This window comes from Lissotriton helveticus, chromosome 2_1 (assembly GCF_964261635.1).
Source record: "Lissotriton helveticus chromosome 2_1, aLisHel1.1, whole genome shotgun sequence".
Classification (NCBI taxonomy): domain Eukaryota; kingdom Metazoa; phylum Chordata; class Amphibia; order Caudata; family Salamandridae; genus Lissotriton; species Lissotriton helveticus.
This window is the reverse complement of record NC_136059.1, coordinates 612,691,537-612,717,025: the sequence shown is the minus strand read 5'-3', so window position 1 is coordinate 612,717,025 and position 25,489 is coordinate 612,691,537. Positions and strand designations below refer to the sequence as shown.

Below are 25,489 nucleotides of genomic sequence, written 5' to 3'. Positions count from 1 at the left end.
TGCCGTAGTCGACCGATAGATCCAGGAGCACCAGCATAGCAGATGCTCCTGAATCTAGAGACAACCTAACCGACTCAGCACCTCAATCAGGGCGGTCTCAGTGCTGAAGCATGCAAGATCTTATTCTCTTCAATGAAACTATTCAATTGGCGCTGAATCAGTTTTTCCATCATTTTACCTGGGGCAGCCAATAGGGAAATGGGTCGGAGATTGCTCAAATCATCCGGATCTCCATTTGTTTTTGTTTTTCAGGGGGAGGAGTGTGGCATGTTTCCAACAGTCCGGAAACACCCCAGATGTAATGGACATGTTCCATATATGCAGGAGAGTGGTCACAATTGACTCCGCCATCATGCTCCAGAGCTTCTGCGGGCAGGGATCATCTGGAGCCCCCGATTTGCACCTCTTTATTTCCTGCAATGCCTCCTTAAATGAGATAGAATGAAATTGACCTAAGATCGAGGTAGATGGGCTATTATCAACACTATCAGCCATTACGGTGGGACGAGAGTAGGAGAAGGTACCATACACTTTCTTAATTTTGTCATCAAAATCACTCCGGCCTGACTGTGTTATACGTGTTTGGAAACCATGCATGGAGGCCAGATGTGCATTATACTTACACTACTACCTTAATTTGATGGCAAGCACTGTCGCCCATACAAGTGTCATTACCATTAATTGAGGAGCGCCTATCAGAAACAAGCATTTGCAATGTAATTGGTCTCGTCTTTGGGACCTTATATGTATTTAGCTATGCAGCACATTTGCCTGGGTGCTGAAACATCTACTGTTCTTTAACATGGAAGGAAAGTAAGCACCAAACTGTGTGACACGCCAGGTATGGCATCATGTGGAGAGAAATATTGCCTTTCCATGTGGAGAGAAATATTGCCTTTCAGCGGGAAATGGTATAGTCCAAAGCTCTGTTTTTAATATAAAATCAGGGCCTTCGGTTGTCATATCACTGAAAATACAAGATTTGAAAAAAATATTATTGTCTACGGGTGCTCGTGGAAGACAATTTCTATGGACTGGAATCTAGAAAATTCTAAAGTTATCCTGGTATTTTACTGACCTCTGCTGGTAGTTGTCTATCAAGACAGTTAAATAGAGGCAGTTGAACCGAAAAAAAAGTCCCTAAGCGGAAGCAGACAAGTCCTAGGGTTGATCTCCAGAGCCCACAAAGTACATACACATATAAGTATATACTAAAGTACATATGAGAGGTCTCGAATGCTTGACCTAAAAAGGGGGAGAGCTGCATCTGTGAAAACTCTCATTACTGCTGTATGGCTGTTGCATGCAGTTACATTTAGTCTCCTTATGTGCAAACTGTCAACGGATGCATTAACGTTCCTTGTCCTAGTACTCTGGCACTTTTCTGGACTGCAATTGAACAATGTGTCAGGAATCTTATTCTTATTCACTGAGTTGCAATAAATCACAAGGAATATCTATGTGCTTTTTACCGCACTAATCCCACCACTTCCCACCACATGCATTCTTACCCAAAATAAGTGGGCCACAAATGAAGTGGGAAGAATGGAAGAGTATTTTAAGAACTATATCTCAACCTTTTAAGATAAGGAACTGCCACCAAGAAAATACTGTTACATTGCTGGGATCCTGGAGGGGTAAAGGTTTAAAACCACAACGAGAAGAAACTAAAACAAGCTAGACAAGTGGATGTGCTGAATCAAGCTCTTGAGAATATAGATACCTCCTTTTATTCCACTGTATGTGTGCGTACTGATCATCACAGATTTTTCCACAGGAAGCAGGGTAATAGTGAGAATATAGATGATTATGCTTTGATGCTTAAAGAATTGGCAGTGACATGCAGAGTTTGGGCTCTGCATGACAAACTCAAGCATATGAAGAATCCTAATATCCAAAAGAGATTGAGGGTGAATGGAGAGTCTGAATAATAGGAAACAACCATCAAGCCATCAATAAAAAAAAACATTGAAGAAGGCGAGTGTGGCCTAGGATAAGCAAATAATTGGTGTAACGCTTGGAAGGTAACCATCGAAATCATGAGTCTGTGCCACACTGTTTGTTCTGTTTTTTCAGTCCTAATGTAAAATCTCTGAACTTGATTTGTTTGTCTCATTTAACATGGAAATCATGAAATAATTTAGGAATTGTTTCAGAGCAAGATTGAGGGGCTCTTGTTAAAATATATCAGCCATCTTTGTATAATTTTTTGTGTTTTTGAACTTTGAGTTTTTAATATTGTAGATGTGGAGTGTGTATGTGGACATGAATGAAGACAGTATGAATTAGTATTTTTATGTAAAGTGCATTTACTTGTAATAATAAATTATGTTTTATATTTGTTGAAAAAATCTTTGGGTCTTTCAGTATATTTTTTCGAATGTTGTTGTCAAATAAGTAGTTAGTTGCCTTAAGTCTTTGCACTTACGCTTGGAAGTGTGGGATTATGGGGCACTTCTATTGAGTTTGCCATAAAGAAAAAAGATGACAGCGTGAAGTGTGGTATGCAACACCAACCAGAATACACTAATGATTCAGCGTAGATGTAAAGACGAAGGATGTGTATAGAGTGCACAAAGGAATAATATGGAATGAGTTCATTTTGGAGGATTGAGAGTTGACAAGACATGGTCATATGATTCTGCCTGAACATGTGAGATCGAGAATATACGTAATAAGGGGCATTGGGGAATAATACAAACTAAGAGTAAGATCACAGGTTTATTATACTAGTGGCCAGCACTGGATAAGGAAAGGTCAGGAATTGTGTGGAGTGTGATAACTCAGATAAAACTCAGGTTGCATTCAGTTCTCCGTGATGACTCATTAGTAGTCCAAACATGACATAAAAAAGATTAGGAACTGGGACCAATTCAGAAAGGCAAGGGTGAGTTACAGTATATTATTGTAATGTTAGACCATGTTTCGAAGTGGCCACAGGTACTATTTTAAGGTATTCGGCAGAGAAGTTTGGCCAAAATTATCTGAATGATTTAAAGACTTTCTGAGCAGGAATGGAATTAAGCACAGGACAGCCGCTATTTTTTACCCTGCGAGAAACAGAAGTGATTAAAGGCATAGTTGAGTTGACAAAGAAAAACAAGCTGTATCGGAAAGACAGGTTATGTTGATATTGCAAGCATACAGGATTAAGCCAAGTGAGGGTAATGGACATAGTCGGTTTGTGTTGCCATTTGCTTTGATGGTGGATACCGGAATCAAGACTAGTAGAATGGTTGCTTGGGGAAGTAAAAAAAATAACTAAATGAATCACCCATGCAAAATCCGCTTACAAAACAAGATAGGATGTTAAGGGTGGTGTAAGGAAAGTAGAGCTAGAAACAGGAAACTGGTTCAGTAAAGAAAGGTGTTTGCGGGAAGAAGTTTCGATTAATTGGATGAGAAGGTGGTTGAACCGTTTTAAGGGAGCAGAAGTGTGGTGGTTAACAAACTTTGGTTTACTTACTATCTAGGGTGATTTTAAGGCCTAAAAACTTTACTTTAAAGATTTTAATTCTGAGTGAGTTGAGAAAATAGGGTTTACTACATTGTCTAGTCAATTGAAGTATATTTTGTAAATAATTATGTAGTTAATGGTACTATAATCATCATTCCTAGAATGATAAACAATATGAACAAGTTAACCATATTAATTGCTCCTAATATTTAGTCACTCCTACTTGCATCCAAAACTATACTTAAGAGAGCATAGTAGGAGTACCCTTCAGCCAGATCAGTTGGAATAGTCTAACCCCGATACCTGGGTCTTAGGTGTCAGGAAGCCGGTTGCAGTGCATAGGTTATCTTCCTCAGCAGGATGAAGGTTGGAGTCAGCAGGGCTACATCTCAATCACAGTTTGCAGACGTTCGGTGATAATCCCAGTGTGACAGGGAGGAAGCAGGACGAACCCTTATATCAAGCTACACCCCAAGGACATATGAACAATACCCTCTCCCCTTTTTCTATGCCGCAACCGGAGAACTGGAAACTGACAGACTCAGACATTGCCTTACCCGAACTGGAAAGTAAAGAAGAACACTGCTTCTTTAACTGGGCTGAGCTCGAGAACAGACACGCCCCCAGATGTGACGTGATCGATGGAGTAAATACCGGTAACAACACCATACCCGTGTGTTCATCACCCGGTGGAAGTGAAGGCGTGAGGAGAGGCGAGGGAGGAAGCGAAGGCGGAGGAATAGAGGACAGCATGGGAAAGGAGACGAGCGGAGAAGACCTGAGAGCAGAGGCGATTCGTCAAACAGAGAAGCCAGGAGGCCAACGACAAGGCGCAGCGCCCAGCCACGCTTCAAGGAAAGCATGGCTCTCCCAGGTACGTTCCCGTATCGTAGGCTGGGCGGGAAAAAAGGGTTTTAAACCACCCTGAACCCTCACTCGACCGTCCCCTGCACTTTCTTGTCCCTCGTACCACCGGCACTACGTATAGCACTTCATTTGGGCTAAAACCTTGTGCACGCGTGTGAAACCTCATTCCCTTTCCCGAAACACTGTAAATAAGAGCGCACCAGACTGAAGCAAGTCTACCTTTTTTTTCTTTTCCTTTTTCGTATTTATTGTGGCGGCAACGGCGGCCGAGCCGGTGACTACATCACCCAGAAGCGCCCGGGTGAGGAGAAGAATCAGAATGGAGCATTGGAAAGAGCGGCTCTCTCCAACCGGGAAAGACTCTGAGCCCCCTCTCCCCTATTACGGCAGTGTGATTCGCCGACGACGTTTGCTTATGCCAATAAAACCGGCATTACCTTCACCTCCTGTGTCCGTGAGTCATTACGTCCCGCAACACCCAGCATGGAAATGCTCCTCTCAAAGAGCTGTGGCACAGAAGCTGTTTCTATAATAAAGTACTGCGCTTTTTTGAGGTTATCTACTCATACTTTGAGAGTGTTTATCTCTCTGGATGGGTGATAGTTATTTTAGGTATTCAGGTTAAGCCTATTTTATTTTGCTATAAGGATTTCAGAAAAGCCTACATTTGTATATTATTTCCATAGTTGTAGCTGACTCTGTATGGGAAATCAAGGAAGCTGAAACAACTGTATAAATCCCCTCTGCGTACATGCCGTTTTAGATCTGATGATCTGTGAAAATTCAGTGGAGAATAATCTTAATATTATACAGGATAAAATTCCTTTTGCCATTCCTAAACCTGCCACATTAGGGAACATTCAGAGTATTGGCTATACTAATAAAAGACTTGCAACATCCTTTGTCTCCAGGCATATAGTCCACAACAATGACCTTAGACATTCTGCTCAATTAAATCAAACCACTTCATCCATATGTCAAAGAGACTAACTTGTCAGTGACATGCAGGACAAAACAAATACAATTGCTTCATCGTAAAAGGAAATACTATTGTTAAGAAAACGTTCTGAAGATTTGGAAAACAAAAACAGGTACATTAACCTAAACAGAAGGCAAAGATCCAGTTCCAGTTTGGAATTCCTTTTTGCCTCAAATCTTAGGCCTCCCAGTATCCACAGTTTTGAATATTCAGAGGACACACGGAGGTAGTCAGGGGCATAATTTAAGTTCTTCTTCATCCAAATCAAGAGTTGTTATTATTTTATTCTTCGAGTTTACAGATCCTTTCAAAGTTCTTAATGCAGCAAAGGAAAAAAAACAAATACTGGGTCTTGCAAGAAGCTGTCTTTACGCAAAACATACCTAGAGCCACAGCAATTTCAAGTTTAAAATACTTTAGACAGTCAAGTCCATCAAAGTGACAGAAACATAAAGAATAACATGAGAATGAGAACAAAGCATTAAGAAAACAACAGGTGATGCTGTAAATGACGTAATCAATTCATAGATGGTTAAGACATATGTGGTGAATCACATAGTGTTGTAAATGGGTGGCTAACAAGATATCTAAACATTTAGTGGTAAAATTATGACAGAATGCTAAAAGCAGACAGACTAAGTCATACATGTTGTGCACAGTACAAGTTCCAAATACTGTACCCGAATATCTGGCGTTGATCCTTGTGAGGCTGCTATTCGTTTAAGCCTCTAGGTGTAAACTAAATGGCGTTTAATGTGCTCCAGTCCTGTTAATGCACTTAATTAAAAATACTGATTGGGCCAAGCGATTAAACTAAAGTGCTTATTCTTAAAGTGCCATGTGCTATTACTGACCCAATAATTGTGGGCAGAGGGCTGAAAATGTTCTTCGTCTAAATCAGGATAGTGGGACCCAAGAGGGATGGGGAATCAACATTCGGTAACAAATCCAAATACGTACAGTAAGTATGAAGCCGCTAATACTAGACATAGTACTATTTAATTGCTATCACTACAATTTAGAGACCAAAGTTGATCAACAGTCAGGAATTTGTATAGAAACGCTAAGACATAAAGCACTAATTCACCATCATGTCCACACGGGTTACCCGTAGTAAAACCGTTAAGGGCAGGAGGATGGTCAATGGAACTTTGGATGACTTTATCACCAGAACAAACGTAGCCATTGACCACGAAATTACGAAAATGCAAAAACGTGTATCCCTGGACCTAGAAGCTGCTAGAAGACTGTCCGAAGCCTTTGCAACATCCAAGAAATCTTCCTTAGGTCACATAGCAACAGCTAAGAGCCCTGAACATTTACCTAATACCCGACTAATTACAACCCAGGTCGAGGTTCACCAAATCCCTCCCCTATCTCCAAGGCCCTCCCTGTTTCCCAGTTCCTTCCATCTACAAAATAGGGATACTTCCCTTCCGTATGCTAGTGACAGGAGTGTAGATATTGACACAGATACAACCCCCAATCTGACAACTCCTACCACCACCGAGGAGTATGTTTCCCTACAGGGTCTCCACCAGAAAGGCCCAATTCAAAAAAGGAAACGCATCACAATGTCTGCTTTCTCGCGGAAGAAGGCAAAAATTGTTAGGATACACTGCCCATCTATTGTCAATTCATCTGTCCAGCGAACAGCACCTAGTCTTGTTGCCTTAGACTCGGACCCCCCAAATGTTCCTGGGAATTGCCCAAACCTATGTCCAATTGCTACTGCCTAAAAAGAAGGTTCACAGGTAGAAAACAACAACCAACTTCATCAGAAGAAAGTGTCGTATCTGACAGTGACGTGAACATAGCCCGTAAAACGATAGTACCGCAATCATCGCAAGTAACACCTCCATCATTGAACATTATAGAGAGTACATCAGGATTGTCATCTGCCTCATCATCTGCTTCTTTTTTAGCCAAGGAACAAACATCACACAAACCACCGGATCTCTACTTAGTACAACAAGAAATAAGACGAGAAGAGGCAAAGGAAAAAGAAAGGGAAATGGAGAAGGAAGGAGAGAGGGAGAAAGAGAGGGAGCAATTGAAAAAAACCGGACTACGGAGCCAAACGAAAACCTTGTCGTGAACATTTCAAACTATCCACTCTCTGAGTTTGAAGAAAAACTTCTCAATAAAGGAATTTCATTCGTCAAGACATACCAATCCAATGAGTTAGAAACAGAAATTTCTTTTTTTAAATTCATGAGAATGCTTAGGTTGAAATATTTTTTTACAATTGTAAATCCTATTGAAAAAACAGAAGAAACAGACAGACTTTTTAAACCCAAAAGTCAGTTTATGGCACCAGTATCACACAAAATCCTAGATACATTTGAGGTTTTGGTAAAAGCTGATCTAAGCAAAATTAACTACAAACGGAAACTGAATAATTTAACCAGAGCAGAACAGAGTGCTTTGAAACGACTGTCAATGAACAAAGACATAATGATACAAAAAGCGGACAAGGGTGGAGGACTAGTAATCATGGACTCTACGTTCTACATTAAAAAGGGAGATGAACATGTAAATGACAGCAATACCTATGTTAAATTAAGACAAGACCCAACAACTATGATTACTCAAAGCCTGGATGAGATATTGGACAAGGCAGAGAAATTGCAATGGATTGACAATACCACAAAGAGATACCTCAGGCAAATATATCCCAGGAGACCAAAGATCTATTTTCTCCCGAAAATACACAAAAGCATTACAGACCCACCTTTTAGGCCGATAGTATCTGGCTGTTCTTCAGTATTCGAAAATCCAGGCATCTTCAATGATACGCACATGCAACCGTTCATCCAAAATTGGTCAACTTACCTACAAGACACATCAGACTTCCTCAGAAGTCTGGCAGAGTTAGACACCAGTGGATGTAAGGAATGGATATTGTGTACAATAGATGTAACGGCCCTATATACATCAATACCACACAAACAAGGGATAGAAGCCATGGAGTGGGCTCTCCTGAGAACGGACAAACCGGATGAATTAAAAATTTTGATAATACAACTGTTGGAATTCTGTCTATTGAACAGTTACTTTTCATGGCAAAATGACTACTACAATCAATTGACGGGGACAGCCATGGGCTTCCCGGGGGCATGTATATATGCCAATGTGTACATGGCAAAATTTGAACTGGACTATATTCTCGAGGATCCAATGTGGCAAAAAGGTTTAGTTTATTTTCGTCGCTACATAGACGACATCTTTCTAATTTGGAAGCGTCCCATGAATGAACTCCTCAACAACATCAGCAGTCTAAACCTTGTAGACCCTAGGATTAAATTCACCCACAATGTAAGCATAACTGCATTGCCATTTCTGGATGTGTTAGTTGAAGTCAAAAACAATTCCATTGAGACTCGACTATATAAAAAACCGACAGATAAAAATACAGCCCTTTTGTATTCTAGTTTTCATTCAGCTAGTCTGATAAATAATTTGCCAATATCACAATTCATGCGGATTAAACGGATTTCATCTAACCAAGATCAATGTGATAAGGATCTGCAAGAGCAAAAACAACAGTACCTCGAGAGGGGTTATCCAAAAAAACTGTTAGAAGCTCATTTAGATAAAATCAAAACAACACCAAGGACAGAACTACTACAAAAGAGATTAAAGACCACGAGCACCAAAATGGTTTTTGTTTCCAAGTATTCAACCGCATCTAGAGATATAAAAAGATGTATCTCCAAGAGATGGGAAATTTTATTGGCAGAAAAGGATTTTGACACGTTATTTGATGCACGACCATTATTTGCATTTAAAAGAGCACAAAACCTCAAGGAACTACTGAACAAACCAACGATGCCGCAACGTGATTCTGCTTATAAAGGGACAACGAGGTGTTTTAACTGCAAGAACTGCAATAACGTAATCACTGGCAATATCTTATTGCACCCTAGAACTGGAGAAAAGATTCCGCTTAGACATTCCACCAATTGTGACTCAGAACACGTTGTATATTCAATAAAGTGCCCCTGCGGGCTGCTATACATCGGGAAAACTGATAGAAAAATGAAAATCAGGCTCAGCGAGCATAAAAGTCGGATTCGTAACAAAAACCTAACGTCACCGTTAGCACAACATTGGATTGAAAAAAACCACAACATTGCGCAACTTCGATTTCAAATCATTGAGTTAATACCCCAGAGATTAGGCATGAACAACGCAAAGATACTTCTACAGAGAGAAGCTTTCTGGATTCGAAAATTGCAAACGTTGGCCCCGACAGGATTGAATGACAAAATGGAGATGTCATGTTTCATATAAAATTCAATGCACATAAAGCTAGGATGTTAAAATAAGTTTTTGTCAGTTAATGATACATAAATTAGTTTAAGTTCACCACACTTTTCCATGACATGCCACATAGGCTGTATAGTCGATCCATAGTTGGATCAAGTGAGTGTCAAAACAGGCATTGTATTTCAATTTGTATAAAATCCATGCTGTTGATTGCTTAGTTCAAAACGACTTGCATTCAGATTGTAAATAGGCAGGAAAAACATTGCACACTTGTATTCAGTTACAAATTAATTGGTTGTGAACAGAGATATTTCATGTCGACTTTTACATAATGTACAAGAAGCTTTTATAATTTCCAAGCACCGCTTATGCTTATCTAGGAGACTGGCGTCGTTGCGCGTTTTTAAAAAAAAAACTTTATTGATTGTAAACATACACTACAAGTGAAAAGCACACGGACATTTATTCCATTTTTTTCGTTAGAAAATCTTGGTTGTTAAGCGTCTACCGTCAATATATTTACCAATGGTTTTGAAGTATAAATGTAGAATCGCGCACGACTATATTCGCTTTTCTAACAAATAGTGCAAGGGCTTCCCTTCGGGCATATTTTCACAGGCTAAATTTGATAGTCTGTTGACTATTTTCATTCGTTCCCGGAAGGGGAAACTTAAACAGTGATGTAGGACAACTTCACTTGAGGGAAGTTTTCGTTCACGGATGAGGACGCTGAAAAGACACCGTGTTAAGCACTACAAGTTTTCGCCAACGGTAAGCCCCTAATCGGCGTAATCTGAAAGCATTACCTTTTGGTTACTGCTTGAAATTTAAAAACGATACTGATTGTGCTCATTTCGTTTGCAGTTAAGGTGCACGAAAATGACAGCGAGGTCGACGCCTGTTGCTTAGACCTAGAGGTACATGCGCTTTAATTTTCATCATTTTTATTGTGCCAATACGCTAATCCATCTGTGTATTGATGGCAATTATTTATTTAAATTTAGGTTATTTTCGTGTGATAACCGGCTTGACACAATCCACAGGTGAGATTTTGATCCCTGTTATAAAGTAGATATGCATCATAATATAGTTTAACGTATGAAACACCAAGGCGTTGTTTGACCATCGGTTCTTCTTTTATTCTTTGTCTCCCGTAATGCGCAGAAACACCGTCTCGAGTGAGCTTTAAGGTAACACTTTATCTTCTCGTGTATATAGATCTAAACAGTCGACACTGTTCACATTAGCGTCGCATTTATAGATTAGACTACACGATATATTCATTTTGATTCCTCCACAGATTACCACTAGAAGCAGCATAAGACACATCACAGGTTCATATACCTTTTTTCTATGATTTAGGTAAGAGTGGAACAAATATGGTTTCGTAAAATTCAATATGATGTTGCATTGTTTAGAATTTAATATTCTCCTTGTTTGCATTTCTTTTTTCACAGACCCCTGACGAAGGGGCAGCTATGCCCCGAAATGCATTGGGTTCCTATTATATTTTGTGTTTGTAATACCTGTGTTTGAAACTCTTATACATGTACGATTTCATACCACTGTGAGAATTATAATATTGTTAAACAATGATATAGTCAATGATGACTTCAAAATAATTTTTTGATATAAAATTACGTTGAAACAAACTTAATGGTTAAAAGGATTATTGTTTAAGTAGTGCGTACCAGAGTCCCAGTGGTTCACACACTGGGCCACATACACAAATTGCTACTGCCAGCACACAGGCGAATACTGGGGGGATCCAAGCGCGCTTGGGGGTAGCGACGGTGAGTTCCTAGAATTAGTCTGGAACTCACTAAAAAAGCTTCTTACCCCGCTAGATCTTAGACTTTCTCGAATTGAAAACCACCTTTTAGAGATGGAAAAGAGTATTTTAAATCTAGCAAGCCTCGCTTTTCAAAACAACAACGGGCCTTCCATAGTCCAGGAAGATACAACCCATATTATGCCAGTCGTACCGTCCCCCAGCAAGCCTATACCTAAGCCACTACCCAAACCACGTACTAAAGGCTTTGATCCCAAACCCATCAATCCCCCCACTAAGCCACCTCCACAGCCTTTACAACAGCCTCCCAAACCTATTAAAGAGGCTGTTGTTCAAAGGGCTAATGCCACTAATTACAATCATCCTACCAAACAGGGATCACGGAACGCCGAAAATTTTCGCGGGGGGTATATAGACCTACCCCCTGATGCAAGGCCCTTTGTGGTAGTATTAACGGGTGTTCCTGTTCTGGAGAGATCCATCCAAGAGAACTATTGGTCCCTCAAAAACAAGGTCATCCACTGGTTAAATACTAATAGGCAGACCCCAAGGCACCTGAGAAGCAAAGTCCTAATGGTGCGTAGAGTCCCCTGGGTAAGACCCACACGCAAATCTATCCCAGGTGACTGCATAGTAGTCTCGTTCGAGGAACCCCAGACGGCAGAATATATTTGTTCTTGGAACTCTGGAGAGGACAACTCTTCCATTGTTGCTAGACCTTTAACCTTCTTTTACCCCCCCGTCATGTCCAAAACCATGTGGGCGAGTGGTCAAATCCCCGTTATCCGGCCCATAGAGGGGAGAGTGGGGGCCGGCTATATTCCAACAGGAGGTGGCAGGGAGTAACAACCTCAAACAGATTTGGTTGTTTAGAAGAGGTTGATTGACTCTCCCTGCCCTCCTGTATTGCCCATGATGTTAAGAAGAAATCGTCACCAGTAACTTTGGATTTAGCAATTCCTGAGAGCAGTCTAGCGCGGTGTAGCTCTACCTCGATTGAACTGGGAAAACTTGCAAGGCCACTACCCAGCACCACATCTTTTCACCCCTCCATTAGCCACCCTTTTGATTACCACAACTTATGTCGCACCAGATGCTGGGCGGACGTGCAATACCACTCACGAGGTAGCTCAGCGATTTACAGTCTCGACCTTGTCCGATTCACCACCACGGTCACCTTCACCTGCGCTATCCCAAATTTGTAGTGACAGGGTAACTCCAGTATCAGCTTCTCTTGTGTCAGATCCCACCGAAGCTAAATCTATAGTTAGGGTGGGGGTACACCCTAAAGCGGACAACCCCATAGGGGATGTTATCCTGTTACCCTCAGGCAGGCACCTTGAGTCTAATACATTAGCACCTTGCACATCTCCAGGAATGAAGGCTAATGGGAACATCGTTCCGGGCACTGCGCTTCGGATCCTGAGCTGGAACGTAGCAGGCCTTGCACGCAATCTTACCATCCCCGATTGGAATCTCCTTGTAGAATCCTTCGGGATTTGCTTACTGCAAGAAACCTGGTGTGTTGAACCCCGGCATAAGGAGGGTTATACCACATATTTCGTCCCAGCTCTTCAATCCTTTGGTTCCAAAGGTTGCCCTTCAGGCGGCCTTTTAATTTGGGTCTGAATCTCTCTGGGCCTTTCCATCAGACACCTTCCCACAAACTCCCCTGACCTGCAGAGATTATTAGTTAAAGGTCTGGGGGGGGAAAAATTTGGAAATATTTAACATCTACCTTAGGGGGGCAAGGGGTGGCGTATCCATGTTGTCACAATTAGGCCTAGAAGAAGAACTCGGAACCTGCAACGCCAACTCTCTTGTCCTTCTTGCTGGGGATTTTAATTGCTCCTTTGAGCCTCTTGCCAGCGAGGACATTTTAGACACTTGGGAGGAAGACACTAGGAGAGGTATCCCTATATTAACACTCGATCCTATCAAAAAATGGACACAGGGGGCCTTAGACCTTAATGCCCTTTGTATGCAATTTGGCCTAAGGGCAGTTAACGGCAGATCCAAATCCGATCCCAATGGGGCCCATACCTTTAATAGGGCTGGCCACACCTCTCGGATCGATTACATTCTTCTGAACTTTAAGCTTTGGGTCTATCTGTTCGACATGGAAGTTATAACAACGGCTGATAGCGACCACAATCTCCTAGCATTATCACTGTCTTCCCCCTGGAGGGGCCTGAACCCAAATTCCCCCCCCACGCATGGAAGTCAACCCATGAAGTTTGCCCCTCGAACTGTGGTAGGAGGCTTAAATGGAGCAAAGTTGCCACGGATGAAGGGAAATTGGCAATAGTAAACTCAATAATGTCCAAAGCCAATGCAGGGCTTGACGCTAGGTGCCCTGGCAATGCGGACGCTTTGCAACTTTTCACTGAAACAACTAAAGCTTTGGGAGATCTGTTCACTATCGCTCCAGTAGATGGGAGACGGAAGGGAAAAAGCACTAACAAAAGTGGTGACTCCTGGTTCACCCCTGCCTGTCGCTCTGCAAAATGCGACCTCATCAGAGCAGTGAAATCTAAGGATGCTAATATCATAAAATTAGCCAGGAAAAGATACCGGAAGACACTATCTATGGCCAGGGTCGAGTACGAAACGCAATTTTGGTCCAACCTAAAAGAGGCAAGTTCCAAGAAAGACTCAAAGGGCTTTTGGGATCTGGTGAGATTAAAGACTAAACCCGTTGCCTCCCTCCTGACCTGCAATATTACTGGGGAGGTGTGGTTTGCTCATTTCTCCCAGCTCTACTCTTCATCTGGGGGTTCTCCACCCAACCACATGATCCAATTGCCCGGCCTTTGCTCCCACCCCAACAGCATAGCTCACACTAAGGCTGACCTTTTTACCACCAAGGAAGTCGAGGGGGCAATCAAATGCTTGGTTCCAAATAAAGCTGCGGGGCCCGATGGAATTCCAGGCGACCTCATAAGGATCAATACACGAGAATGGAGCAGTCTAATAGCCGCACTTCTGAATGCTGTATTGAGGGGTGGAGCACTCCCGGCCTCATGGAAGGGAGCGGAGGTCGTCCCTATTTTTAAGAAAGGGACCCGGGACGACCCCGCAAATTATCGCCCAATCAGCTTGCTCGACTCTACGCAGAAGATTGCTGGCAAAGTAGTCCTAGGAAGGATCCAGCAGTGGATGGAGGATGAAAAAATCCTCTCGGATTTCCAGGCGGGATTCAGAACTGGCACCGGCACAATTGAGCAAACATTCCGGCTCCTCATGATACTTTGGAAAGTAGTTGTCCTGGGCAAAAGTAGCCTGTACCTTGCGTTTATAGACCTACGCACCGCATTTGACTTAGTCCCACGAGACCAACTGTGGCGTGTACTGGGCACGTTGGGTATTCCCCAGTACTTACTACACATACTTATCCAACTGCACGAGGACAACTTTGCTCAGATCAGGTGGGGGGTCCAGGGCCAAAAAACATCTCGCATCCCTGTGAATAGAGGAGTCCGCCAGGGTTGTGTCCTTGCCCCCACTCTATTCTCTCTATATGTTAATGGAGTGGTGGAGCATCTTCTTAAATATCCGGCTGATGCACCTACCCTGGCTGGTAGGAAAATTCCTACTCTCCTCTTCGCAGACGACACCCTCCTGATCTCAAAAACACCTGCAGGCCTGCAACGTCTACTCACCGGCTTTAAAGACTTTTGCGACTTGAGGGGTCTTTCTATAAACGTTAGCAAAACCAAGTTCTTGGTAATGAATTCCCGGAAGAAATTTGTCACTTCACCATTCCTGGATTCTGTTCCACTTGAAAGAGTAAAGGAATTTGACTATTTGGGCATTCGTCTCAGTGACTCAATGAGCTGGCAACCCCACCAACAAAAGGCATCGTTGACCCATAGGAAGGTGGTAGGGGCACTTATGAAAGAACAACGGGCCTCTATCCTCAAACCTATTGGTCCTGTTTTGGACATTTACAGGGCAAGGGGGGTGAGTGCAGCCCTTTACGGATCAGAACTTTGGGGTTTCCAGAACACAGCCATTTTAACTAGAGTGGAAAATAAATTCCACAGAGACCTCATGGGACTGCCGCACAGTACTCCTGCCCCCCCCAATCCTACTTGACGCAGGTACTCGCCCGATAGGTGATCAGGCAAGGTTGCGTCCCCTTCTCCTTTGGGCACGCATCTGGAGGGTACCCGAACTATCTAGCTATGCCGACGGGCTAAAAGAACTGCTCCTGACACCAGGCTGGACCAAAATCCGTTGGCTTAAAGAAATCAAGCGTCTTCTCATTGCATTAGGTCTCAAGGATGCATGGGATAGCAGATCAGCTCCGCCTAAACAGACACTCAAGACATTGTATTGGTCATGGGTGACGAATGCCAGGAATTGCAATCCCTTCCTTTGCAGAACCACTGTTGAATTTCTTTTGCTGAAGGACGCCCCTTGCTACGAATCTTACCTGGACCAGATTAGCAAACCATGGGACAGGGCACTTTACATTAAATTTAGGTTGGGTCTGTTGCCAGTGGGTAAATTGATTGCTAGCTGGAGGTCATCATTGCACTTATCCTTATTTTGCCCGTTTTGCACCAGCAGGCCAGAATCTGTGCCCCACCTGCTCTTTGAGTGTCCAGCCTATATTGCCCCGCGTCGTTCCTGGCTAAAGCCCTTGTGTAGGAGTCTTGGAACTAGATCTGACCTCGAGGCTCTTCGTATCCTAAGATCTGACCCCCGCCCTTTGTTTGCTTTCTGCCTAGCCAAATTCTTAGCATGGGCTTGGCGGATCAGGTCTCTTAAGCTAAAAACTGTACATAATTAGAAAGTTGCACATTCTGTTTTATTGCCCTTAGCAGCTCCATGCAAATGATATAAAGTATGAATTTGAATTGTTTTTATATGTACTCATCTTTTTAAATTTTGTTTGTCTGTATTGCTTTTTAAGATATGTGCAAAGTATCGAAATAAAGCTTGTTTCATCATCATCATCATATGGATTATAAAGGTTTTAAATTGTCCTCTCAAAACAGATAATTCCATCCCAGCTTGCCAAATATAAAGATGATTTAGTTTTATTGCAAGAAACCCATGTTATGGAACCGAAAGCGTTTAAACTTAAAAGGAGTTGGGAGGGTACTGTTTTTGTCTCTGTAGTTCTAAAAAAAATGGTATGGTATCTTAGGTAATAAGAATTTAGATATTAATATAACTTCTCAACAAATTGATAGTAAAGGCATGTGGATTGTTGTTAAGAGTATTTTTTATACAAGGGCCCACACAAAATGATGATATTTTTTGGCCTAAAGTTGCAAAACACTGTATTCAATATGAGGATACATACTTTATTTTAGGGCGTGACTACTGTCAAATTATTGATTTTTTACCATGATCCGCAATCAGTAGTCCAGTTTGTCCCTCATTAAATGCATATGCAATACTGTTCCACTATTTTTGCGACCAGAGTGGTATTTTGAGAGCAAGCCTATGTACTAATACGTCGGTTCGCAGAATATGAAATCATAGTAGGTCACAATTCGGCCTACCTCATAAAGATTACAGAGACTTGTCACAAACTGCAAGCCATTAAGATTTGCTACCATCACAGGCATGGTGGTCTGTTGTGGCAAGCAGGCCACCATGTCTGCAATTCCTTTAAAATAAAGCAATCATTTCAAATGAAGTCTGTTTTCTGTAGTGGGAAATGGGATGCATTAAAAAGAAATGTAGCTGGTAAAATACTAATGTTTTGGTAGTTGCTAAGATATTAATGTTTTGCCAAATCATTATTATTTTACCAACTACTGAAAGAAACCTTTCCCCTTTGTGAATCTTGACAAGGACCACTGCTCAGTCTTGAGGTCATAAAATATATTGGTTGTCTCTACCCTAGCTCTAGTAGCTCTGCCTGACAACAGTCTTATAAGGCCAGATGTACATACATTGGATTCGCTAAAAGGGGTTGCAATTTGCACGCAGACCTTTAGCTAATCCAAACAGTATTCAGGGAATAAACCTATGTGCTACTAGTCGGGTTCACAAAATACTGAATCGCAGTGGGTTGCAATTCCACTTACCTCATGAATGTTAATGAGGTAGGTTGCAAATTACAGACGAAAATGATTCACTGTCATCCTAGAGGTGGTGGCCTACTGGGATTAGCAGATCACTATGTCTGTTACTGCTTTTAAATAAAGCAATCTTCTTTTAAATGCAGCCCGTTTTCTGGATGCATTTGCAAAAAATGAGAAACATTTGTGAAACCACAGACCACTGTCTATTCCTAAAAAACGTTTTTTAGACCATTCTCATAGATCATTTTGCATTTGTCAATGGGCCAATTTTGCAAACCAAACCCTTTGCAACTGCAAAAAGCCTTTGCACAACTAGCCCAAAGTGTTTTCCTCTTCATTCACTTGTTTTGCTGCAGAATTCTTTAATTTGCATAGTGACCCTAATATTTCTAATAATTTACTTTGGGAAACATTTAAACGGCTGCCTGTGGATTTATTACATTTTGTGTCTCAGTAAAAAATAATTTAGACAAGGATCATAAAATATTGCACACCAACATTAAGTTTACTCTTCTAAATCGGACACTGTTTCACATTAGTTAATTAAGGTAAAACTACACTTTATTACGGGGGTCAGAACAAAGCTGGAAAATTCCCTTAACGTTAGAAAAGAATGTACCAAGATATAAGCTTTGGAAAAAACTCTGGGAATTCAGTATTTCAAAGATGTTGATATTTTAAAGAAATTTAAAATCTTCTACAAGAACTTAAATATAGCAGAAGATTTCATGCACGAGGCAGACATTCATCCCTTTTTACAATCTATCAATAAACTTAATAATAGTAATTTAGGCGTTTAGAGTTTTAAAGATCATTCTCTTTAGGAAATTATGAAAGCAGTTGGACTGTTAAAGAACAGCAGGATCCCTGGTCCTGATGGTTTCCATTTCTCTAACATCTTATTAACAAAAATGTTGCAATTGTGTACATTGTCTATTCTACTAACTTAACTAAAGGCATTTTTCAACAGGCTACAATTCACCTATACACAAAGATGGTAAAGACCATACTTTGTTTAAAACTTGCAGGTGATTTTGCACATTTTTAGCTTTCAGATTGAACCCTTTGTTGCCAAAATGAATTGGTTGTGGGCAATTGGATTTTGTAAAAGGGAGATTTGCATCCGACATGTTTTAAGCAAAGCTTCTACTCTTAAATACCTAAAGGCTGTGATAACGTTTGATGCGGAATAAGAATTTGATAGACTCGACTGGAGATTTATTTGTGAGTCTTTACATTGGCATGATTTTGATCGCCAATTCTCCTACAGCTTCTGTAATGGTAAGAACTCTAATTATTTTACTTCCAAAGAGGTGTTCAACATGGTTGTGCTTTATTCCCATTACTGTTTATTTTAGCACTAGAACCTTTTCTATCCAAGATTAGAAGTAGTTCTGAAATTTCACATTTTAGTTTTTGTGATAATCATTCAAAACTATCAGCATATGTTAATAATATCCTTCTTTTTAGCTTCGATCTGGACACATCCTTACCTGCCTTATCTGGTGAAACTGTTGCATTTTCACTAGTATCAGCCTATAACATTAACTCTGATAAAACAGAAATACTTCCATTAAACAAGTTTTGTACCAAGCAATTATTTGACCCTTCTGGATTTATTAAGGGATTCTTGCAAAATTAATTATTTGGGAATTTGGTTTACTGATTCCATTAATGACCTAGCTGATATTATTATTACATATGTTTTTCTTAAATGTGAATCTTTAATTTCTAACTGCAATCAATAATTTGCAGCATGGTATGTCATTTAGAATCCATTAAGATGATGATTTCCTCTTTAATACTTTATACTATCTCTGTGAATCCTGTGAATACTGCTTTGTCATATATTTGGAGAATTGAATTCTCTCTCTTTTAATAAAATTCCAAGAAGAAAGCGAGAAATTCTTCAACTAAGCATAAAAGAGTTATCTTGAGTGATGAGTACTTTTTCTGACTTTAAGCAGTACCACAGAATCCTTTGTACTTAGACACGCATCTTTGGTTGAGGAAGTTCCCACCACATTTCTCACCATTATGGCTAGATATAGAGAAAATATGTATTTGCTATTTTTCTTTTAAAGTCTTCATCTGTTTTCTTCACACCTTATAATCCTTCACTCCCAATTTTTTAAACACACCTGCAAGCTGCTGGAATCATATTTATCTCTGAGTAATATATAGTACAGTATTTGTTTTTTTTTTTAAAACATTATGGTATAGTAAACTTATTAAACTTAAAGCCCTATTATGATAGCAGGTGGTAGGCCGGCCGCCCGCTATCACGGCAGTCAGGAGACTGCCTGAGAAGCAGGCGGCGGTCCGACCGCCCAATGCGACCGAAAAGTGCTCATTTTCACGGCAGCTTGTGCTGTAGCCCAGGAATAAGGAATCCCAGCACATGCCGCCGTGTAAAAGAGCACTTTGTGCACATCAATGTACCGTGTGCCATGCATCATGTGGTGCATGACACACGGTGCCTGGATGTGTTTAGGGGCATTACAAGTGCCCCTCCACCCCTAGGGCCCACGAGGGGCGGGATCCCTTTTTGGGGCCCCCAAAGTCCCTTTCTGACAGCCTTTTCATGGCGGTCAGACCATCATGAAACAGCTGTTGGAAAGGGACATCGTAATTCTAACGGATGTGCCTGCCTCTGCGCTGCCTCCATTTGGGATCACGACTCCGACTGCAGCCCTGTCCGGATCACTGATCCTGGCGGAGGCGGCAGTCCGTCTCCCAACAGACAAGGGTCGGACTGCCAGCACTGTAATTTGGCTGTTGGACCGAAGGGCTGTCTGTCAGTGGGACTGCCACTGACGGCCTGTGGGTGGTGGTCCCACCAACATCATAATGAGGCCCAAAATAACAGAACAGTTTTTGGAATATTTGGAGAGAAAAGTGTATAACATGGATTTGTGGCTTATTTGATGGTGATGCCGATACTTCTTTATCTCAATTTCAGTCAAAATGTAATTGTGCCAATTCTTTTCAGTCTAGATTCATGTACATCATAAACATTGTTTTAGATGCTTTTGTGAGACTGAATGATGATGGTGATCTTATTTCTAAAAGTTAATCTCCACTTCACTTATTATCGAAACCGAAACCGAAAGCCTCAGTTATTGATAATTTTTTCATGGATCCTTAGCTGTCTAAATGTAAAACATAGATTTTATGGGGAAAATTTTCCTATTTGGTCTATTGTCCTTTTGAATAAGATTTGAGTTAAATTGTGCAAGACCTCATGAGATGCTAACACAACCCAGACATATATTTTGTTTAGAACAGATTTATGTACTCCTTACTTAATATCAATAATTTCTAATAACACAGACAGCAAATGCTGGGCTTGCAATTGTACCAATGGTGATTTAATTGCACATGCTATTTTGGTGTAAAACACTTTAGCTCTCTGGAATAAAGTATGGAAGCAAATCAATGTAATCTTTTTACCTTCCTTCCCCTTTAGTATAACCGTTTTTTTAAGTAATTGGCTGAAAATTGGAAAATCCTTTTGCCAATAATAGACTGTTAGATGTTTCCTTGCTATTACTTTTCAACAAATAACCACTATTTGGAAATGTTCTTCAAATATTTCTTTTTGAGGCTTGGTAGTTATAATCACAGACTACATAGAGCATATGTTGGTTTCAGTGGTTATACTCTTAAACAGGGATGCATTATGGTTGCCGGGTCACACTTTTATTTTTATAATACCATTAAGAGCATTACAGATAAGCATAAAATAATATTGGGAAACTTTAAACCTCCTTGAATTAATTCTCTGTTGTGCTTATGTTTTACCAATTTATTATTATTCCCGTATGTCCCCTCCCACTGTTTTCTCATCCTTTTCACAGTTTTTACAAAAAAAGAAAAATGAATAAGTCTTTATGGTAATACTTATTTTAGACTAATATATTTTGTTATGGCCTTATAGCCTGCCGTAGCGTGCTATACTGGGCATTAAAGGCCCGCTCCAGCGTTTAGGCGAGGGTCTTTAACACAGTAGAAGGCCTTTAATGACCGGTATAACCCAGCTACTGAGGGCTGTAAGGCTATTAGAACAATAGAGGGTAGAGTGTTCTAACAAATAAAGCAAAGGCCTCAGTGAGCCTGTGGGGATTTAAATCCCCTCAGGCTCCATGAGGCATTTGTTCACAGCAACACCTGTGAACGACAAACATTGGAATGTTGGAGCTTCGGGCTATTAACAGCCATTAGAAGCCCAAAGCACTCCAATGTCTTCAATGGAGCTCCCAACATTCCGATGTTCTAATATCATTTGGCTAGTATTTTAAGTCCAAGGATTAAAGATTACATTTAATTTGTGTTGTTGTTACTTTTTCTGAAATAGTTTGTATTCTGTTTACCTAATTAATAAAGCCTTTACTATAAAAAAAAAAAGGATAAGAACATTCAATCAATCAAAACAGATTTGTAGAACGCGCTAATCACCAGTGAGGGTATCCAGGCTCTTCAGCCTACGTTCCCCGTGGTGAACACGAGACAGTGTTTTCATAGTCTTATATGCAGTTGTAGCAGCCAACCTCAGTTAGAGATATGGGTATACTTTGGGAAGAGAGCAGGAGAGTCACTGAAAGCTTGAGCCAGATGCCTGGCTCTGGCTCAGCTCGAGGTCATCTTGGACCCTCAAGCCCAAAACGAACTGAGCCTCCATGTGGCTTCTGCCGTCCACCCGCACTGTTACCTCCTGCACCAAGAATTAAAGATAAAGCAGTAGCTTTTGATATAAAACAGGAAGGAGAAAGCTACACCCATCAATTGCCTGAACTGTACAATGTGAAACAAGAAACCATGTGATCAATCCCAGCTTCCCTGCTTCACCAAACTGTGTGACCCTAGGCAAATATTTATTTCACTAACTCTCCTTTCTATTCATTATCACATATGCAAGCAACTTCAAATATATTGGTTTAGGATGTGCTTAGTTTAAACACAGCTTGCGTTTGACTTTGATGTTGCATCATTTATAATAAAAATCTAGGCCACTTATAGGGTACATAAGACAGCTGATTTACCTCTTAGTTAGCTAATGACATTGCCATCAGTGCGGAGCAAGAATGTTTCCAAGTTCATGTTTAAAAATGAACACTTTTGCTGAATACTTCTAAATGTAATGACATAATCTGGTGTGCTTCTGCATATTAATATAATACACCTTTTTTAAATTTTGAAGAGACTTTATCATATTTTATATGCTGTTATTTGCACTTTTTACAAGTCATATATTTGTATGGCTCGGCTAGTTCCCCAGCTCTTCCATCCAAGCCAGACCCTTGGCTCAGCTCTCCATATTAATTTGTTGGGGCACCCACCTCTACCTTATGTCCACCTTATAAACAGCAGAGTTCCTTACTCTGCTATCGAACAACAGCAAACTAATGGAGTACTTTTAGTGGGCGCATAGAATTCCCAAAGGAGGACACTCAAAGCCAGTTGAGACAATGGCCTACCAGCTCCAAAGTGACAAATCTGTCTAAGCCACATGAAGACTTTTTTCAATAGAACATTTTAAAATGAGCAGGACAGAAATTTGAGCGAGTGGATTTGTAGAGCACAAACTGACTTCTGAAAGTCGTTGTCCACACTTGTCTAAGCGGCTTGGGTCACTGTCCTTGTGCACGCTGAAATGCCACAGGATAACCTGCGGGCATTTACCAAAATGAAAGCAACATACATATAGGTGCCAAAGATGCTTGCAGCCTAGTTCAAAGGATTAACTAAATTCAGGTAAGACACCAAGCATATTACCAAATAAAAATACATTTCAGTCTTCACCTCCAGAGTTTTCCACTCCCAGCCATCTCCGATTCGTTCAGCATGTTCAATAAACTCTGCACAGCTCTGCTTGAATTTGAGCTCATCCAGGAAGAAGCCATCATCTGTCCCAGCGCTCGGAGACATCTGCAAAACAAAAGCATGAACTATTGCTGCTCGCTGGTTAACAAAACAATTTAAGTCATACATGAGTTAAAAACAAGTTACTTACCTGTATACCGTGGATCTCCAGCATTGACATATTTTATAGATTCACATGCTTGATTCTTTCCTGTCGTCATGGTGGTAGTCCCATGGTAACAGTAAAAATAGCAGTGCTAATGCATTAGCTTTAATCTCCCATGAAAAACAATAGTATTTAGTAACCTATTTACATTGTTTTAAAACACCCAAACTGCAGCCAATCAACACAGAGACTCTGGAATATTCAACCCCTGCAGAGCCACCATACCCCAGATTTCGAGCACGAATGTAAATAAAAACAAATCGAGCTATGCAATGGCGAGCTTGAACGGAGAGGATGGAGGGTCGCATGTTAATCTACAAAATATATCAATACTGGAACACCACAGTGACCAGGTAAGTAACTTGTTTTTTCACTCCAGTACTGTATCTTTCATAGATTCACATGCTTGAATCAGGCTGGTTCGCAGTATCCGAAGACTAATGGCGGTGGGAAGGCGAACCATCCCACCATGACACTGAACCAAAATGCACCACGCCAAGGATAGGACCTTAAAAAAGTGTCCAAAATGAGAAGATACATAGAAATATGCTTTACCAAATCTAATCAGTTACACAACATTAAAGCTTAGACAACGTTGAGCTTATTAGTTGCATACCTTATGTGCAGAGAGGTTGCTGGGTAGCTTGACCAACATCTGCTTTTTTTCAGCCATTGCGACAATAATGCTTCGTGAATGTGTAGGGGTTTACCCATGTCGCTGCTCTGCAGATGCCAGGCAGAGATACACCTGTGAACAGGGCTGGAGAGGCTGCAATCTTTCGAGCTAAGTGAGCCTTCACCTTTGCAGGCAGTGGATGTCCAGCCTGTTTATGACAGAAGAGTATGGCTGAGGAGACCAGCGAGCAATACTAGCCCTCTTTAAGGCGTCACCTTTTCTAGGAGCAGAGAAAAAAGATGAGCAACTGAGTTGATTTGCGGAAAGATTTTGTTGTTTGCAAGTAGAAATCCAAACAACGCTTAGAGCCAGATGTATGATGGCCAAAATAGTGCATCGCGAATTGCGAGTCTTTTGTGACTCCCAGGTACGGTGGACTGCTGGATTTGGAATAGTAAATTATGAAATGAAATTAAATGAAATGAAAATAGGATTTGTAAAGCGCTGCAGCTGCCCTCAGGCGTCCAGCCGCTAAGACCAAAAAAAGGTGCCATCAGACAGAAACAAAGGGTTCTAATTACTGGAACAGAAAAGTTTTAAGCTGTTTACGGAAGCTGGATAAATTGGGGTTGATTCTCATGTGCAACGGGAGGGTGTTCCATAGTTTTGATACATTATAGGAAAAGGAACGGCCTCCTGCTCTGGCTCTGAAGATTCTGGGAATCTTGGCCAGAGATGCAGATGAAGAACGAAGCACTTTGTTGGGCAGATGAGGGGAGATCAAGGAGCGATTGATTTCTGGGCCCATTTTCCAGAATGCTTGATGAGCGATGCACAGAGATTTAAACTTTACTCTGTCCCTGATTATACTATTATACTATTCCTAAGTCCAGCACACCCCCTACAGCAAGTCCAGGTCTCAACAAATCCACTTGCCTGCTCGCATCTGCTTGCCCTACGCCTTAACGGAAGGGATCCCGCCTGCCCTTGGCGGGCTCGGGGGTTCTGCGTCCTGGGGGCTCGGAGACCCCAGCTGGGCCTCAGGCAAGGGGCTGCGAATGTGAGTCCCAGACAGACCTCCGACCTGGGCCCATAGAGGCCTGCCCGGGTCTGATGGACCTCCGTCCTGGGCTCATGGCGGAGCAGGGGGATGGAGCTCGGTCCCCTGGGACCCCGGCCGAGGTCCCGCGCCAGCACATGCAAGGGAGGCCTCTCCGGGCCCGCGTACCGGGCACCATGCCACTCTGCAGGCACGAGGACGGAGCACAGGATGGGGAGTAGGGTCCTCGACCCCAGGGCCACCAAGGGCCCCTGCCGGAGCTCCTGAACCCAGCCAAGGGGCCGCTGCCAATCCCATAAGAAGGGCTCCGAACGGGATCCGGAGCGTGCGAGTCTGATGATGGCAAACGAGCCATCGGGACTTCCAGGGCA

General features: G+C 41.6%; 1 protein-coding gene across 1 annotated transcript in view; it reads right to left on the bottom strand.

Moving 5' to 3' along the window:
• The window catches only part of ATG10 (autophagy related 10), a 760,473-nt gene that overhangs the window by 703,618 nt on the left and 31,366 nt on the right, over window positions 1-25,489 (bottom strand). Inside the window, exon 2 of the mRNA XM_078677772.1 lies at window positions 23,217-23,342. Within this exon, the coding sequence (XP_078533898.1) occupies window positions 23,217-23,342 (126 nt within the window). The remainder of the gene's footprint in view (window positions 1-23,216; window positions 23,343-25,489) is intronic.